We start from the raw sequence: 19,706 nt of genomic DNA, 5'->3' as shown, positions 1-19,706 counted from the left end.
CCAGAGAAATGGAGAGAACAAGTCTTTATTCAAGCTATTTCTTAACACTTCCTGTATAAGATACTTCATTGTATAACATGAGTTGAGTGTATTAACACATACAAAAAGGTATATTTACAAAAGAAAGCACAAATTAAATATTAAATACTAATATTTGGGTGAGTAACTGAATGCAACTCTGCTGTAGTCTCAATATAAAAAGCTATTGTCCAAGGCTCCTCCATACATTGTAAATAATACAATAGGCAGTAAACACAGCTAAGAATAAACAATAACGTACATATTCACGTGTTTGTACATATTTAAAAGGACAGGTCACAAATAGGAGTTCAGTTGTTTTAAGTCTACGGAGTAGCAATAATAAAATCCTATGCTATCAGGGAAATGCAACTGGTGTTCCATTTGGTTTGGTCATATATTGACAGGCAAGTCCAATATCACGGCTAAACTGTATTTCCCAAATGTTATGAATACCCAGGTTATTGTTTCACTTCATTTGACGCCTTCTGACCCCAAGCCACCAGGAGGCGGAATTGATTTCCCAATTCAACTACTCCACTTTCCAGATGGCAATCTTCCCATCATCACGGGCAGCCCCACTCAGCACATAGCGGTCCTCAGCGGAACACAGTGCCTGGACACGGTCTGTGTGAGCCACCAGCTCCTTCTCAATGGCGAGTAGCTGGGTGTTCAGTACATAGATCTTCCCCCGGGTCTTGGCCAAGCTCCGGCCAAAGCCGCCAACCCACACCTGACCGGGAGCGGTGAAACATTTGTTTTTTTGTTTGTTTCATCATCAATACTGACATGTCACAAAGTATTGTGTTATACATAAGTAATTTAATCAACCCATTCACCTGTAGTTAAACACTGTAGAATACCTAAAGGTGATGCTGTAAGAAGCAATGCTACAGTACAGTTGAATAGAGGCACGCTTTTTTTTGGGGGGGGGGGGCTTCCGTGCAGTCTTTAGACAGCCTCACCTGGTTTTTGACCTTAATAAGGCAGGTGACTCCTGCACAGTCCGGGAGGTGGATTATCTGGAAGGGCTTGTTGGGATCCCCGAGGTGCCATACACACAGCTCCCCTGAGTCGATAAACGCCGTCCACAGCTGCTCCCTCTGCAACAGCCACACATGCCCACCCACCAATCACCACCGAGGGAGCACAGACCTCACTGATCACAAACACCCAGAGCACCACACACAAGGTGTCCATACTGGAATGGAACTTTAGGTTTCTGAGCACAACTGGTGGATTTCATTTTATACAGAGAAACCGCTGTTCCCCACCTCTTGGTAGAGCAGGATGCTGCTGAAGGTGGTGGGGGAGGAGCCACGCAGCGGCTCGGGAAGTGAGATTTTGCGATTCACCGTTCCATTTTTCGAAACCTCCATAATGCAGTCTCTCGCGCCTGGATGACAGGAACATTGAGAATCAATTAGTTAATCTGCGAGACAACCGACATCCTCACCTTTAGGGGGCGCCGATCATTTGAGGTGAATGTCCGGTGCCAGAAGCAATCTGACACATTTGAAGAGAACCACGTTTGTAAATGCACGTTCATGCGCACTTACAGCACCACAGGGATCCACTGCAGAGTTTAACAGACTGGAGGTGGTCGCAGGAGAGCCGGAAGGATTTCCTCAACCGTAGTGTGGACACGTCCCACGATATGACGGTGCCCTCCGCGCTGCAGGAGTAGGCCAGCCTGGGGCTGCAACAGGAAATGCATGTACAGGAGATACATGTACATGTAAATACTTGTTTTTTATTAAATCAAAGAATAATCAGCAGGGTTATGTTCAGTATCGCACACAGAATTATTTTTTTTAAACCTGGGAGTACATTTCTTCCTGGTTTCCATTTCGTAGCAGACAAACACCGGCCCAGGTACAAATAAAAGTAACACTTCTTACATGTCGGCCGGGACTGAACGTATACGGCTTTATTATGTGCTCCTAAAAAGACGTTTCAGCTTCAGCGGTTGATTCTAGCAGTGGCTGTACAACTTCCTGGATTGGGCCTCCCTGACGGATTGGTTGACACATGCATTGTCTGAGCAGGGGGCACGTAAATCGGCCCCACTTTACCCATATTTGTCGTAGCGCTCCCCCAGGGCCATGCCTGTGACTTCACTGCGATGTTCCGTCAGCTGCTGATTGCAGGACATGCTGCGGGCGCTGATGATGTAAATGATGGAGTCCTGGGAGCCAATCCACACCTGCTGGCGGTCCACTCCCAGCATGCAGTTCTGTGGAAAACAACAACAACAACAACATGTAAAATGATTTCAGGTAAATAAGAGACATTCTACATGAAAAACAAAAACATTAGCACAACTCGAATGAACATGAGAAATATACTGTTTGACATTTTACTCCCCTATTCAGATTCAAAATATTTCAGGTCATGTCAGACGTAATACCACCAGGGGGCAGCAGAATCCCCTGAGTTATTAAGTCACACAAGCGTTGGTTCCAATGGGACCATGCAGAAGACAACCAACTGGGGTTAGTCAATCGCCACTCCGTTTTCTACACTTCTATACTTGGCACTAGAGATCGTCCCAAATGTCCTTTTCCCTTTTAAAACACGCTTCCCATCCCTCTTCCACATCTACAGCCTTACCACTCGTGAAGCTCCCAATTGGATTTGGTTCTGTTGAATGGACCAGCTGGCTGCATCAAACACCACCACTTTACCGTCGCTCAGGGCGCACCAAAGTTTGGGGTTCCCATCACCCCCCGAGTCGGACGATGCGTCCAGCTGGCCTGCAAAAGTAAACAATGACAGCTTTCCAGGGTATTGATTTCACTGTTCATCAATAACCTTTAATGCAAAGTTCCCAATAAAGAAACAGTGTAAACATTCACACACAACCGCATGGAAAGGCAACTGGTGAAAATCAATCCAAATGTTAAAATATTCTTCATTCTTAAATCAAGTTCACCTAACTGTTTTTTTTCCCCCTCGCATGGCAGAATCTTTCCCTTTAAATTCTAAACAGGAAAATGAACTTCCTTGGGGAACGTGAAGGAGGGGCGTGTTTGGAGACCGACCAACAGGGACACTGGTGGCCTACATTTAAGCCCTGAGAGCAGGGACTTCAATGGCGCTCTGTGCAGAAGCAGCGTTATTAGCAAAGCCTAGAGGGTCATGTGTAAAACCATTCTACGTTCTAATTGGATACAGATGGGCCAATGAGTAGGAAGGCGCACACACACACACCACTGTCTGTGAGAAGACCAAGAGCATGAATATGAACAGTGAGTATGAATGAGGGTCCTTTTAACAAAGGTTCCCTCCATATCTGATCCTTGATTTTAGTTTTGCTGAGAGGATCACTGCAGACAATTACATGTTTCTGATCAATTTCACAATAAAAGTAACACTCGACATGCCACTGCGGGTGAGAATGATGTGATTCAGACTATTCATTTTGAACAACACACGCTTTCCGATGGAGAATGTACGCAGATGTTAAGACTCACAGTGTGTAATGTCTGCAGCCTTGTGTAATCCACAGTATTACATAGGTTTGTGGTTTGATTGGGTAACACGTAGTCCAATAGGGTACAGTGATTATTTTATGACTACATTCTTACTGCATGATCAGTAATCCTGGAAGCTGGTGGTGATGCAGTGAGATAATGTGTCATTATTTCAGAGAAAGAAAGAACGAACCACCACCACATTTTCATGATTCTCTTTTTCATGCAATTCGACATTATTCCTCTATAATGAAAAGCGTTTTTACAAATGCAATAAATTATTGATATTATACGTTCCTTTTCTTCCAAGACACCTCCTTTAACTTCACCGTCAATGTCCTAGCAACTGCACAACGCCTGAATCTGTCAAGGGTTTTTAGAAAACCTGCGCTCGAGTGAACTCGCCTGTTGCTTTGGAACCACTACAGTAAACCCCAAAGGGTCAACCCAAGACAACGGACACTACGCCCGGAATCACACGCAGACGCTTCCAAAACGACCAGTTTCAAATAGTATCTGAACCCATTCCTGGGGTGTGGCTAACGTCTCGACTACAGCTAATGCGTCATTCCACAAATATGCACGCATCACCCGGGAGTGTACGCAACATTCAGCAGTTTACACCATTTCCACCAAGCCGCTTGGGCGCACATTCAGATGAATGACACTCGGTAAATCCAACGCTCACGCGCCACTCAGGAAACGCTGCGCCGGTAACGAATGTACCACAGCTCAATGACACTGCGCAGGCGACATTCTGTGCGTTGCCATCGTCGCCATTCAGCACCTGCACTAGAGAAAGCGGAGGCGGACTCCTATTACAGAGTCACGGGCAACACCACTGTTTCTACGTGTGTGGAATGTAGACGCTTTAAATGGGAAAAACCAGCAGCACCTGCTTTTGATCGCTGCGCTAACGGGGGTTTTGATGCTGGTTGTCAGCTGTGGCCCAAGTCCTCTCCGTTGCCTTCCTCCCAAGTCCTTGCTTCTGTTCCCTGCGCCTGGGGACTTACCTGGGGTGTAGAGCAGTACCTCCACTGCCTGGGGACTGGTCCGGTCCGATGAGGGGTTGATCTTGTGTTTCAGGGTCTCTGACGTCGTTTTCGGCACCATCATGGGTACTGCTCAGTAGGGACGGACAGGTTTAGGGGTCAAGGTTTGAATTGCATTAAGCGTCTCCTGGCAAACACGGTTATTTTCTTCACTGGTCGTTTTATGTAGCTCTGATCCTTATGATTAGAAATTAGGCAAAAGAACACTTGAAAGATTTATACCTTCAGGTATTTCTGAGGGTTGAACCTAAGCGGTGTTCCACAAATTCCCCATGCCGACCTACCTTCAAATTTCATTCTGTCAAAGTGGGCTAGCTTGGTTGCAGCATAAATGGCCTTCTGTGACTGTAGACAGCCAACCACTGCATCCATGAGCAGCGCATTGGTCAGAGCCTGCTGCATGTACTGGGGGTCCTGAAGTGGGGGGGAGAGAAAAAGAGAGAATAATAATAAGGGAGAGTGGGGGAGAAAGGGAGACAACGAGGTTGGAACCCATGCAGATGTAAGACATTAATAGATTATGATGAACGTCCCTCATTTGTCCCACAAATTCAATACAGGGTAGGAAGAAACCGAGAGAACCAGTTAGAGACCATGTCGATTTCAGATTCTATTCATATGTTAATAGATTATGATGAATGTCCTTCCGTTTATAAATTCCCCCACTCTCCAGCCTCTGGGCTCCTGTGACATCACACTGACGTCAGCGTGGAATGTAAGACATCTCTGGAGTCAGTAGCGAGTAACCAGACTGACTGGCCCTGACTGGAACTCCCATGTCACGTGATCCCAGTGTTGATGGGGGCCCGCTTGGTGCCGGGTATGTTTGTGCAGTCCTGCCAACCTCTTGCCTAGTCATTGTTTCTGCCTCACAACTCGAATAGATCAGTGGATGGGGGCGGGGTGGCTCAACAGGCCATATGATTTCATGTTATTCATTAGCAGAAACCTAAGCCTGGGGAGAGGTGGCGACTTGGGCCTGGCTGAACAATAGAGACCAGCTTGCATGATTCTTCCCAGTTTCCTCGCCTACAGTACATGGAATGTCAACCACACCCACCGAACAACAGAACAGGCTGACCGAGGCCCTGTGCTGGTGGTGAACAGAGCCAGTGTATTCAACGCAGCGTTAAACTGATTCATGGGCTTCGTTCACACATCCGTTTCTGATCTGTTTATCACTAACTGATATCAGGGGTGTTGATAAGGGAGAGAGACAGACAGACAGGGAGAGAGACAGACAGACAGACAGACAGGGAGAGAGACAGACAGACAGACAGAGAGACAGACAGACAGACAGACAGACAGGGAGAGAGACAGACAGACAGACAGACAGCGAGAGAGACAGACAGACAGACAGGGAGAGAGACAGACAGACAGAGACTCTGCCCAGGCTGTTACATATCAGTGAACCACATAACATGTTAGAGGAATCTGTCAGTGGGATCCTGACACTGCTCAATGCAGGGGAATGCAACAAAAGTTCCTGTCCCATTTTAAATCGTACAGTACCTTGTGGTCATCTGCCATCTTTCGTCCAGCCCACATTTCCTTAATCATGAGGTGCCAGAGGTCAACCTCTGACTTCAGGTTAACCTCAAACATTTCCTTTCTCAGGGTTGTTTTGATCTTCAGAGAAGGGATCCTCAGTAGAAGGAAGGGAGTGGAAGATATTTTCACATCCTGAGGTAAAACAGTAAGATAGATAAAACAGTCAGATGCATACTACGTTATCCCAATCCCACAAAATGTATTTAGTAGACACAATTTTGAATGCTTAAAAAACATATAAATTTCTTTACTTAAGGCTGGTCCCACAAAACCACCTATACTGCCGTGCCAAGCTCAACCCAAATAATACAGAGGACCGTTAGATTGCATTGGGGATTTGATCCAGCAACATTTCGGTTACTGGTCAGATGTTTGGACCACAAAGCTCCCCACCACCCATAAGCACGGCTCATTGTGTTTATTTAGAAATATCTTTCGAAATGTCTAGAACCGTGGGGCCACAGTGTCCCATACAATGCAATGGTACTAACTCACCTCAATGTCTCTGAATTTGGTGACTTCTACGTATCCAGGTCGTCCTTCGGTCAGAAGGAACAGCCTTTTCTGGGTCATGGCGATCTTGCCAACACCGTGGTTCGTTTTGACGGCAGAGGACAGTTTGAAGACACACTCGTTAGCCTCCAGGTGCTCCAGGGCCGAAGTCGGCAGCGCCACCTCCTGTGCCTCGGCTTCGGTTTCTTTCCAGAAGGTGTAGAAAACTCTGAATATCTCTGGATCCACCTGCTTCTGCTGGCCTGCGGGGGGCAGTTAAGGTTGCAAAGATTCCTGAAAATATCCCGAATTCCATGTGTTTTTGTCTCCAGAAATCAGGACGGAGGATATCCCGGCAGTAAATTGCCAATTCCGGAAATCCTGCAAACTGAATGTCTGGAACAGAATTTTCAGTAATTCGGCCATAGTGGCAGCTTACAGTAACTGCCCTTCCCAGTGATTTCAGGAATCTCTGGGTGAGGTTTTAGGTTTCCCATTTAAAACACTGCAATCAGTCAGCTAGAATGGAAACACTGATAAGCCAGCTATGTTTGTGAGAGAGTTAGGGGTTGGTTCTGGTTAGCAGGTGGGCTCACTGAAGCAAACGATTCACACAAAGCTTACTCAACATGCACAATATCACTCTGGTGTGAAATGAAAGTCTAACCAAATATTGACTCTGTAACTGCCTCTTTGAGACAACAAGTCCAGTATATCAGTGCAAGATACAGAGTCCAGGAGCGCGACAGACAGCCAAAATGAACACACGGGCCAAGATACAGTTCTTCCTTTTAAAACAAAGACGTCAGGCAGGAAAGAGAGCTTAATAATTAACCAACTCCTTGAATGCGTGGAATGCAAAGGTGTTTGATGCAGCCCACTGGTCAAAAAGCAAACACTCTTAAAAGCAAACACTTTCTTGGATTCAAGGCCTGAAGGGCTTGTTGATTAGAACAAAGACCAGAGCTGCAAACATGCACAGATGAGACAGATTAATGGATACGCTCACGCACGCATGCACGCACGCACGCACACACACACACGGATGGGCACAGCACACTAGGCAAGCTGACAGGGCGTCACGCTATGCTTACCCTCCTGATTTGAATCAAGATAAAAGACAGACTGGGAAGAAGCCTTCACCGCAGAATCACCACCTTGCCAGACCAAGCCGCCCTTACCACATTCTGCTAGGGTGGGGGAGGAGATGATCGGATGTGAGGATGTCACGTTGCATTCCAAAAGTATTCACAACCCGAGACCAATTCTGTCATTTTACTGACCCACTAATTGCAAAATGGTACATGTTTTTCAAAACACTGTCACTTAAATTCAATTACTGTAAGGTGACATTGGTTTTCTGCTGCGAATTATTTTAAAGAAACATGTGCTGAAAGTCATATACAGTGAAGAAAATAGGTACATCCTCTGGAATGTTGTCTTTGTTTTATTTATCCTTGGACACGCAGATATTCAAGTTAAATTCTAACCTAATTCATTAATTAAGGTAACCCAATGTAACAAGTCACAAAAAATATATACTTTGAAATCATTTATGCTAGGGTACTCGTACACTACAAGGTCTGGAACCTGCTGGTTTTCTGTTCTACCTCATCATTACTTGGTGTCCCAGGTGAATAAGACCCTGATTAAAGGGTTTGAATGAAGAAACAGAGCTGAACTAGTCTCAAGGCCCCGAGTTGAAATGCAACGACCTTATGCAAAAAAAGTTAGTACGACCCTACTTCTACAAACACAAACAATGGTTAAAATTTGAATCAAGGGCACCAAGGTGCAACTTATCAGACAATCCACAGTGTAACTTGGGTGGGTCCAGCTTTCCACAAAGACTAAAAACTTGGTCTGGTTTGGTCTTAATGATACGGGTGTGTGGTAATATATCACAAGATCAAAACAGCTAAAAGATTATTGATGATGATGAGTCATGGGTTCTACAGGCTTCTCTTGCCACATTCAATGTCTAGGTGCCTGGGCCAACTGTCAGAAAGAGTCTGAAGAGAAACACCTCTCAGGACAAGGATTCCAAGCACAAGGCCAAAGCAACACTGGAGTGGCTCAAAAACAAAAATGGTGAATGGACAGTTACGGTCAACGTCCTGGTCCACAACCCACTGGTCATCTGTAGGGCACTGTTTGATTCCGCACGCAACATCCAACCTACTGGAACAACCTGGAGCAAATCTGAAGAAGAACCACCAAGCAATGTAGTCCAAGGAAGAAGAACGGGCCAAAATCACTCTGAACTGTATGTGCAAACTGGTACATAGTAAACAGAGGACATAAAAAATCTGTTGCAGCTGAAGATGACTGGGCCAAATATGTTGGGGTTGAATACTTCTGTTAACAACATACTGCATTTCAGTTCTTATTTTCTTACACATTCTTCCCAACATAAAACCAATGTCAATGATACTGAGTATCATAAAAAAAGAATTAAAATCATTTATGTATCTTGCGTAACTAAGTCAAATGAGAGAAATAGTCAGGGGTTTGAAATGTTTTGCCAATAAGTAGGACCATTCCCCCCCCACAGCTAGTAACAGATCAAACACAGGGACAAGAATAATTACAGAGCAGAGAAAGTATCAACAACTGGATCATGTTCATGATTAGCGGCTACTGTATATCTCATTGACACACACACAAGTTTGTACAGCTACCCTCATGGGGACCAGAAAATAGAGATTGCATGCTCCCTTGCCCTAAACTTAACCCTAAACCTAACCCTAACCCTTAACCTAACCCTAACCTTAACCTAACCCTAAACCTAACCCTAACCTCAATAAAGTAACATTTATGCCTAAACTTTACCTAGATGTAATTCCTAACCTTAACCCTAAACTCAACCAACAATGCCTGGACCTTAAAGAAACCCCAATTCTAACTATAAAATCAATTGTAAGTTTGACCCTAAACCTAAACCCTGAGCCGGAAATTGACTTTTGCCTCACGGGGACCGGCAAAAGGTTCCAATGAGGTCAATTTTTTCTGGTTTTACTATACTCATTGGGACATTTGGTCCCCATTTGTTCAGTAAGACCTAACACACACACACACACGACCCTCCACCGGGACAGAAACCCTCCACCAAGAACGAAGCAGCCCTCTCCCCGTCTGTGGCCGACTTCCTTACCCACGGTCAGTGCCTCAAACAGACGGTGAATAGTCCCCAGGTCTTTGACAATCCCTGACTCCTGCACATGCCTCACAAACTCGTCTAAGTGCATGTGCTTTTTCGGCAGCTGGAACCTCTTGACGGCCCCGTCGTCGTCGCCGCACGCCCGCTCCCTCTCGTGGTCCCTTTTCACTCGGCTAATCAAGCGTTTGATCTCGGGTCGACGGTCAGCCTGTGCCCGCTCCCCCTCCGGGAGGGAGTCCACCAGCGCATTGACCAGCTCGCCAGGGAAGATGTCAGTGTCTGTCTTGTAGAGGTTCTGGAAATCTTCGAGGGCGTCCAGACGTTTCCCAGCCACAGTGTTGACGAACCCTCTGAGGTAGTGGTAGCGGGCCAGGAGAGAAGAATCGTCAGGGGCGGCCACGCTGATGGCTTTGCCCAGGAGAGTTATCATCTCCTGATAGTAGTTCTGGACATAGTGGTAGGCGAGCGGAGGGGGGAACTCAGGCAGCTTGAAGGATCTGAACGGCTTCTGGGGAGACCTAAGACCTATGGGTCACAAATGGTTCAATCACAAAGGGTTCAATAATGGATGGCCGCAGGCCTGGTCGGCCCTTGAGAGCTACAAGGAGGCAAACTCAATGGTAGTATTCGAAAACATCAGGCAGACAAGAACCCATTGCGTATGCAAGACTTCACCTCAACCACTTAACTGCTCACAAAACATACCACATACCGGTTTCCATCTGCATCTTGAATGAGGTGTGCCTGACGGGCCCCACCAGGGAAACGACCTCCTCCCCAAGGTTGGGAAGGCTGGCCCCCAGCCTCTTGCTGAGTCGGCTCTCTGGGGTGGTGTGTTTTCGGGCCATTTCCAGCATGGTCGGCCGCCGCGGAGATTCCGTCATGGACCTAAGCCTGAGGAAGGGGTCACAGTTGAGGGGTGAAGTTACTCATCTTGGGTCAGTTCATCATTGGATTGGGCCGGAACTTGGACTGACGTCATAAGGCTTTATTTATAACAGGACGGATTACCTTTACGCCAATCGTAACTTATTTGCTGAATGGGTTTCTGAGACCTCTACGTCACCAACACACGTTTAGTACGAACAGTGGTGCTTAGACACGTTTAGTACGAACAGTGGTGCTTAGACACGTTTAGTACGAACAGTGGTGCTTAGACACGTTTAGTACGAACAGTGGTGCTTAGACACGTTTAGTACGAACAGTGGTGCTTAGACACGTTTAGTACCAACAGTGGTGCTTAGACACGTTTAGTACCAACAGTGGTGCTTAGACACGTTTAGTACCAACAGTGGTGCTTAGACACGTTTAGTACCAACAGTGGTGCTTAGACACGTTTAGTACGAACAGTGGTGCTTAGACACGTTTATTAGTTGAATTAAGTGTGTAGGTGGTAGTTCCAAAAAAAAAAAAAGAAACCGAATGGAAACCCTACTGAAGCCACCCACGTTTGCAACAATGTCATACATTTCCCCATAAACCTCCTCATCCCCATCGCCTGTAAGCCCAATCACCTGTGAGCTTCTGTCCGAGTGCTCAGTTCCATGCGTGTGAACGCGTCCATCTTCCTGTTCAGGCGATCCCTTAGGAAAGAGTGGAATATGTGTGTGTCCAGCACCTGCACAGATGATCAAATGTTTTGCATTCACTTTCAGCTGGATCACGTGCTAGACAGATTGCCCAACTGAACATACAATACTGTGGGTCAGGATGTGTCAAACCTTCTTGTAAAACGGCTGGTCTACTAGTTCTCTGGACCTGAAGAACTCTTCACTGTTGAAGACTCTATGCTCGTAGTTGAGGTGGTCATGGACTTCTCTGTGTTATGGGGTGGGGAATAAACCACTAGATTAGCTTGCATTTCCTAACACTGCATGCACAGGAAATTGCTGTGGTTTTGCACAGGAAATTGCAGTGGTATTTCTATATTCAAGCAAAATAAATTCTAATAATGACATCAGTTAGTTTTTTTTCCTAGTATCATATCCATTTAATAAGCTTTTATTTTTTAAATAAAGGGTGTAAATACCTTAAATAGTTCTAAAATGCTGCTGAAACACAGTTCTAAAATTCTGCTGTAAAATACAATTCTAAATTGCAGCTGTAAAATACAGTTCTACAGACATACTAAATGTCTACAGACATACTAAGATTAGTCTACAGACATACTAAATGTCAAGCAGACATACTAAACAAATATTTCTCATCAAAAATCTATTATACTGCGTAAACCCTAACAATTCTGACAGAACAAAGACTCCATTATGTTTTGGAAGAGAGAGAAAGAGTTAGCCAGTGCCGTTGGATGAATACATGATCTGGAGCTGACCAAGCATCTATTTGGGAACTTTAGAGGGGAGGAAGTAGCATTGCTGTCAGATCAAAGAACAAGAGTGCTGGCTGAAATGTAGCCTCTCTCCAAACACGTACTATTGCCTCGTTTTCTCAGAAGCAACAGATCATTCCAAGAAAGGCCTATCATTTAGCAATCAAACCGCCCCTTCAAAAATATGTCTTGAACCTAAACCCACCTGGCCCACCAATATAACCATGATTACCGTGGGTTATAAGTCATCCCACACATCACACGAGGTTTGCGCTTGATCACTGTGTATCACTTTAATTTTCATGTAAAAATATTTAAGAATGACCAAAATCACATTTCTCAAATTGAATGATTTACCCAAAACACATATGTTCAAAGAAACCCTCGTTTTCAGTACAGTACTTTGCTCAACGTACTCTAGCAGGAATAGCACTAAGCCTTTTCATATATATACATTTTTTAATAAGACTGAAAAACGCATTGCAATGGATCTTTGACCACTCCTCAATACAAATGTCTCACCACTTACATTACTGGGTGACTTCAAACCAACAACTGCCTTTCCAACACTTTCTTTCCACTCTTTTCCTCTTGATCTTAATTTAGCCCAGACTCCTCCCACTAACAAGCCAGGCAATGAACTTGACACTATCATTACCAGATGCTGTCTGGAAGCAATGGAAGTCAGTTTCTTAAGATGTGAAAAGAATTGTGAATGTATAATCGTTAAAATCCACAAAATGTGTTTAAGTGTTTTATTTTATATTAAATGTCAATAAAAACAAATGTATAAAGTATAAATGCATACAGTCTTGCCATTTTTGAAGCAGACAATATAGCATATTGCCAGTGCTGTTTATTTTATACAGGCTTTAAATCATCTCCATAAATAATTTTGAAGGTAAACATAGTTCCCAACTGACAAGACTTGACTGGTAGAATAACAATTGTGTAAATGGTGCAGACCTGAAGATGTTAACGATGAGTTCCATTGTGATGTTCTGGATGTGTGTGTTGAGTTCCCTCTGCCACTGTCTCCTCTGGGCCCGCAGGTTGTTGACATCAGTACCCGCTCCCAGGTGACATAGTTCAAGGTCATAGTGCATCTGGAGACCTTCCACCCTGCAGACAGACAGGTAGGTACAGAGAGAGAGACAGGTTAACAACCATTAAACACTTGGTATATTATTTTGTGTATGTTGCCAACCATTTAAGACCTGGTATATTATTTTGTGTATGTTGCCAACCATTTAAGACCTGGTATATTATTTTGTGTATGTTGCCAACCATTTAAGACCTGGTATATTATTTTGTGTATGTTGCCAACCATTTAAGACCTGGTATATTATTTTGTGTATGTTGCCAACCATTTAAGACCTGGTATATTATTTTGTGTATGTTACCAACCATTTAAGACCTGGTATATTATTTTGTGTATGTTGCCAACCATTTAAGACCTGGTATATTATTTTGTGTATGTTACCAACCATTTAAGACCTGGTATATTATTTTGTGTATGTTGCCAACCATTTAAGACCTGGTATATTATTTTGTGTTTGTTACCAACCATTTAGGTCTTGGTGAATATGTTACTGATGCTACCAACAATTAACCAATCCCTGCTAACATATTACACAGGATGCACAGTTTTGTTGCATTTTGTCCTTTATATAATATTCACACATTTCTATTTATTTCTGTTTACTATTGCGCAACACTTTTTTTATGGTGTGCGTTAATAAACAAGCCCCAGAACCTGTGTTGCCCTACCGTGTTATAAAACACTTCTTGGCTGCAAGGGGGACATCAGGCAGGTCAACCTTGTCGGACCGAGAAGACAGCACTGTCCCATCATCAATGTTCACCAGGATCAGGTCATCAGTTTCCTATGGGAGACAAATCAACCCCATAGTCATACTCTGGGTCTCACAGAGCGTATATGTTCTCTGACAGAGAACAACACAAGTTAAAAGGGTGAGGTGAAATTAAAGGGATATTAACTGGACGTTCTTTTAACTGGTGCATGGTGTCTTCCAGTCCGTGAGGTAGGAGGAGAGAAGATGTACTTTACTCTCTGTTCATTTACACAATACTGGAAAATGTGTCTTCACGCAAAACCCAGCCCTCTTTTCCAAAGACAAACCGAAAATGATCGACACTGACAAGTGACCACTTGCTTCAGGCATTTTGCTGATAACATACATTATGATAAATACACAATTCAGAAAACAAGTAGCAATAGCTTAAAGGGGAAAATTAAATAAAACAATATTGCATCAGTGTATAGACATCTACCAAAAACAAGGCATTTTTGTCCATATCACCCAAAATGTACCCCGCAGGAGAGACCCAACCTGAGGGGCTGAACTAACCGGTAAGCCACAGGGCAAGGCTTAGAACTGGCAACCCCTCTGGTTGCTGGCCCACTTCCTTACGGACCACCAAGGCCTGTTGGCAGACCCAGGAACAGCTCATTATCCACATCCTGACTACCGCAACCGTTGCCTCGACAACCAATTCAATACAACCATCGCCACGACTACCAATTCAATGCAACCGCCGCCATGACTACCAATTCAATACAAACGCCGGCGTGACCACCTCGTCCCGCTAGGCTAGCTCGCCCCTTACCGCAGCCACCTCCTCGTAGTTGTTCAGGTGGCAGCCCATGAGGTAGGCGGTGGGCGCCATGAGGAAGTCCAGCATCTGGCGTGAGAGGACGGGCACGTAGGGGTGCTGCCACAGCAGCGGGTGGATGAAGAGCATCAGGCACTCGGCCAGCAGAGTGAGGCGGGCCCAGTCGCAGGAGAACAGCACCACTCTCTGCTCCGTCAGCAGGCTGGTCACGATCTGGACGGACAGACGGTTACATTGGCACATTGGTCTTTCACCTGCATTCCCAACAGCACTGCCGCCTGGATCTCCCCAGCCACGCTCCCTCGGTCCTCACTTGTAGGAGTTGTCTGGGTTTAAAGCACAGGAACGGAAGATGGAGGTCCAGGTCAACCGCAGGTCTGTCCTTACCCTCCCGCGGGGGGAGCCCGATCTGAAGAGGCCTCAGGCTAAAAACCTGACAGGAGACAGGCAGAGGAGACACACAGATTAACAACAAACACATTGTACTAGTGTAGGGTGCAATATAACATTAGTTACAGTACAGTATAATACACAACAATAAAACAAACCCATGAGACAGTATGGTACATGGACTTAGGCACGATGCATCATAGAGTTAATGGATATAGTCCTTAGCTGCGGTATATTGGCCATATATACCAATTTCAAGTTACAAACAATCTTGGAAGAATGTAAGATTGGGACACGTGTCCACTGCCACTCGAAGCCGTAGCGCTTCTTGTCACAGTCCCTACTCAACCAGGAAGTTTGTCCCCACTCAACCAGGAAGTTTGTCCCCACTCAACCAGGAAGTTTGTCCCCACTCAACCAGGAAGTTTGTCCCCACTCAACCAGGAAGTTTGTCCCCACTCAACCAGGAACCTATTGTATTGAGACTAGTTTTCAGCCAACTGACCCGCCTGACGACAGTGACCCACTCACCACATGAACCTGTCCAGGTGGAGGAATGGGCACCAGTGCCAACTTGGCTGAAAACTCCTTCACTCTCTCCTCAAAGTCTCCCATCCTACAGGACTTGAGCTGGGTCAGGAGGCTGAACACACAGACACGGTTACACATTGTCAGCAGGTTAAACATTTCAAAAAACATGGCCACCATACGAAGACCGGTAAAGCCTGACCATGACAAGCAGTCCCTGAGGGCGTTGTAGTACGGGTACTTTGAGATGACACAGATGCCGTATGGTGTGTAGAGGCGGAAGGACTTGGAGGATGACCGCAGGCCATTTTGTTGGACGCCATCCTGGAAGAATTAGGACACAAACAATCCATTCACACTGACCAGATGAAGATCTCGGCTACTACTGAATGACTTCAGAACAACCACTTCCTCCTTCAGCCCTTGGAAAATATACAGGAACTACAGGAAAACCGGCTCCAGTAGAACAATGTTGAAAGTGTGTCTTTCTGGGTTAAAATGAGTCGAAAAGACATCTTTCAAAAAGTTTCAAGGCCTCAGATTCCAACGTTTACAATTAATGATTGATAACATAAGTGAATTTAACAAAACAGGTGGCCAGAACGAATCCCGAGCTGGCAAGGTGGTAAACGTCCCTGAGCAAGGAAGAAACGTAGCAGGTGAATGGGCCTATAACTGTCCCGTTCCCACCTGTATTGGCCGGTAGTACTGAACTACGGCTGCGTGGGTCCTGTTGCCAAATACATCTGTGAACACCAGGTAATGGTAGGAGTCCTCCCTCTGCTCGCTGGCTATATGAAGCCCACCTGGTCAACAGGGAAACACACTGTTAATACAGACTCTTATCCAGTCAATTTAAACACATTCAATCCACACGTTTTCATGTCCAGAATTTATTTGACAGGGATCCGTCACAACAGCACTGAATATCTGAGGAGCCACCACACCTAACTAGACAGATATATTCCAGCTAGCCCTTCTAGAAAGCCTCACTGCGGAGGATTATAGTTGGAAACTGAATGCCAGCCGAGTCACCTGGGAAACAGAGCTGGGGGAGTGCGATGAGGTCCAGGTCCTTGGGGACGCTGATGTCCTCCGTTGTCGCGCCAACCCCTCCATTTACACCCTTGGTGGCCTCTCCGTTTGCCGCTCCAGGCCTCTCCCGCTTCTTCTTGATGAAGGAGCGCCTCCTCGGCACGCGGCTGAAGGCCGGACCCTGACCCCTGGCCTCGCTTTCGCTCTCCTTGGTCACGAAGGGTGGGGCGTGTACCTGCAGGACCTCTGCCTCCAACAAGGAGGTTTCCTTGGCTCTGCCCTGCAGCTGGGACTGGCGGGGGATGGAGAAACTGCTTGTCGTGAACATGCCTAAATATACGAGGTTTCTGATTCACCTGTGACCGATTCACGCGAGTCTACGTGTCATGTGCATTATGGCCGACATGTCAAAGACTAGGCAAGCGATGGGAGAATCCGGGCGCACGGGACTGCAATTCACCAGATCCAGAAGACCATGTGCGTTGAATTAAGCGAGGAAAAATCTCTACGTTGGGAAAAACCACAGCGGGTTTCCCTGGTATGTAAGGTGGCCAATGACGGGGTCGGCGGTGGCTACCTGGTAGAGTTCCCGGAGTTTATCGCTGGCCGCTCCCACCACCACACAAGCCTCCAGCAGCCCGGAGGGAATATCTGCCATCAGAGCCAGGGCGGACACCGGCACACACAGACACTGCCGGACTGTCTATCTACAGCATTGTCTCCTGAGTGGCGTCGGTCCTACACACACACACACACACACACACACAAGCACGGACAGAGTACAGTATCTGAGGTGAAGACGGCGAAACGGGGTCAGTCCACACACCCAGATCAGGTTCCCAATATCAGGTCTCTTTTTCTCCTTGCAACTCTTTCTTTGGCGTTCACAGGACCTGTCTGGATTGGAGCCATTTAAGCAAAGCAGAATGGAACCGAATACGGTCGATTCATCCGGACCCACGGCCTGAGGCCAGGGAAACAACACAGACAGACATGAGTCAGTTATGCTACTAAGACAGTGAAGCCAGTAAGGGCTGAAAGACTTGAGTCAGCACACGGGCCCTGTCAACATTGAATCCTGCCGGCCTCGTAGTCTCCGCAACTCAGCATCTAACCACAAATCGTTTATTTTTAACATGTTTAACACGTGTCGAAAGGCAAGGGGAGGAAATGAAGTATGCGCCAGCTACCTTAACAGTTACAGTACAGTTAAAAAATATATATATTGTCTGCGTCTTTTCCTCTTTTGTTGGTTATAATAGAAAACAAAGAAGAAACAGGAGTTGACAGATTATCAAATAATTGACAAATGGTAAATTTCACCGAAGAGCTGGGATATTTATAGGCAGAGAACAGTTGTTCCTCAGAATACACCTTTTATTTTTTAAACATAAGTATGAATATACAGTAATATAAAATTATTAGGAAAGCAGGGAAAATAATTTATAGACATATACATGTATACATGTAGATGCATTTGTTAAACAATATAAATATTGATAAACTTCATAAGAAACAGCATATTCATTTTTTTCGGTATTTTTCCATATTCATAAATCAAAATATTATTCATATTACAGAGAAAGCAATTAAGCTTAACTGGACAACAACGTTTTCATTGTAGAACCTACAACCGATTGAACAAATGAGCTTTCAGATGAAATGTCAAATATATGTCAACACTGCTTCCTACAAAGAACACGTCTATGGATACATTTGCTGCAATCCAAAACATAATGGTCCCTTTTTGTTCCAGTTTTAAGAAGAGTCACCCGTTTATTTCACTCCCCCAAGAGTAGGACTGTGAGATTGTGAAATCCAAGCAGCTGGCTTTTCTTACTAAGAGGCACATCTGTTTCTAATTGTCGCTGAGGCTGCAGCAGAGCTTACAGACCTTTGGAATCCCTACCTGGCTGGTCAGACCCAAGTATCCCAAACGTTTATAATAAAAAAAAACACAGATCAATTTAGTTCTTTTCTCAGGACCTACTGTCTGTTAAAAATGATATATTGCGGAAATAAATACATTTCTGCATACAAGAAACTAAAATGTACAGCTTCTGAGCAATTATCGGTCTAAATACTACAATTTTAGTTCATGAGTTAAGTGGATGCTGACCTGATGTATGTACTGTAGATTAAATTCACTATAAACTGATTTTATTATTATAATAGCGATGAGGTCGTCGCCTAGATAATGACTACATGACCAATTTGTATTTTATGTATTATAATAGGCTATAGCCCACTGTGCTTTTTCTGAAACTTTCTTATAGTCCCCCATGACTGGTGTCACTGTAGCAATGACACCGATCATTCTACTGTAGTTCTCAGGTATGTCGCAAGAAGCTATTTACATATACAGATTGCTAACTGTGTGCAAATTGTTAGTATAAGGATATGTAGGAATTAAGATCATTATCCTAATAATTTGAAATTAAATATCCCTTAACGATTACCACACTGAAATACACAAAAAAAAAAAAACACACACACAGGGGGAAACGTGCGACACCGCGACGACATAATTTTCGAATGAACTTCAATACAGGAGTTTTTGTTTCTGAAAAAGAAAATGTTTAGATTTTTGAAAAACCTATGGTGTGCCTCTTTTCTGACAGCTATTAAAAACACAACACATCACCTACCTCAATTCAATCGGTTCTTTTTCGTCGGTGTTTTTGATGCTGAAGGTACGAAATTCCAGATTATTTGGGGGAAAAGGGTACGCGAAGACTCCACAAAACGCCGAAGAAGCCAGTTCCAACTGTTGCTATTTCGATACAACTTCCTGGCGAAAAAGCGGCTGGAATCATTGACTGTACAAATTTAAATGTAAAATCGAAAGAGTTGAAGTGTATTTCGGTACAGTTGAGAACTAGTTACCCTACCACTATGTTGGCCACAGCTACAAACTTGTTACTCTACATTACTATAGCCCACTGACTCAAATGAACAAAATGAGTCGAAACATTTCTTATTTTCACTGAATGACTCGAAATGATCTGAGTCAGTGAAGAATCGAAATTCTTCACAACGAA

General features: G+C 44.8%; 1 protein-coding gene across 3 annotated transcripts; it reads right to left on the bottom strand.

The window, feature by feature from the left end:
- Positions 1–9: 9 nt before the first annotated feature.
- On the bottom strand, positions 10–19,706 carry dennd3a (DENN/MADD domain containing 3a). Of its 3 annotated transcripts, none has more exons than XM_010873167.4 (25): positions 19,314–19,706; positions 17,243–17,403; positions 16,666–16,957; positions 16,321–16,436; positions 15,833–15,954; positions 15,634–15,745; positions 15,026–15,145; positions 14,707–14,925; positions 13,846–13,961; positions 13,042–13,197; positions 11,471–11,567; positions 11,264–11,367; positions 10,462–10,643; positions 9,744–10,274; positions 7,684–7,776; positions 6,593–6,852; positions 6,059–6,229; positions 4,831–4,960; positions 4,508–4,615; positions 2,632–2,774; positions 2,094–2,254; positions 1,578–1,717; positions 1,293–1,414; positions 984–1,121; positions 10–751 (listed from the first exon to the last, which is right to left on the bottom strand). In XM_010873167.4, the coding sequence occupies exons 2-25, from the start codon at positions 17,321–17,323 to the stop codon at positions 551–553; spliced, it is 3,915 nt and encodes a 1,304-aa protein (XP_010871469.2). In that variant the 5' UTR covers positions 17,324–17,403; positions 19,314–19,706; the 3' UTR covers positions 10–550. The 3 variants fall into 3 exon arrangements, with proteins under 3 accessions (XP_010871469.2, XP_010871468.2, XP_010871470.2); XM_010873166.5 differs by having other exon boundaries at positions 7,684–7,779; positions 19,314–19,705; XM_010873168.5 differs by lacking the exon at positions 7,684–7,776 and having other exon boundaries at positions 19,314–19,704.

The sequence above is a fragment of the Esox lucius genome, chromosome 10, assembly GCF_011004845.1.
Source record: "Esox lucius isolate fEsoLuc1 chromosome 10, fEsoLuc1.pri, whole genome shotgun sequence".
Classification (NCBI taxonomy): Eukaryota; Metazoa; Chordata; class Actinopteri; order Esociformes; family Esocidae; genus Esox; species Esox lucius.
This window is presented reverse-complemented; position numbering and strand designations above follow the sequence as displayed.

Coding starts and splice junctions, on each gene's coding strand:
- dennd3a (XM_010873166.5), bottom strand. CDS start 17,323: ATGGCAGATATTCCCTCCGGGCTGCTGGAGGCTTGTGTGGTGGTGGGA. Junction 11,568..13,041: donor CTCATCGTTAACATCTTCAG/GTCTGCACCATT, acceptor CCCATAACACAG/AGAAGTCCATGACCACCTCA. Junction 6,230..6,592: donor CCAAATTCAGAGACATTGAG/GTGAGTTAGTAC, acceptor GTTTTACCTCAG/GATGTGAAAATATCTTCCAC.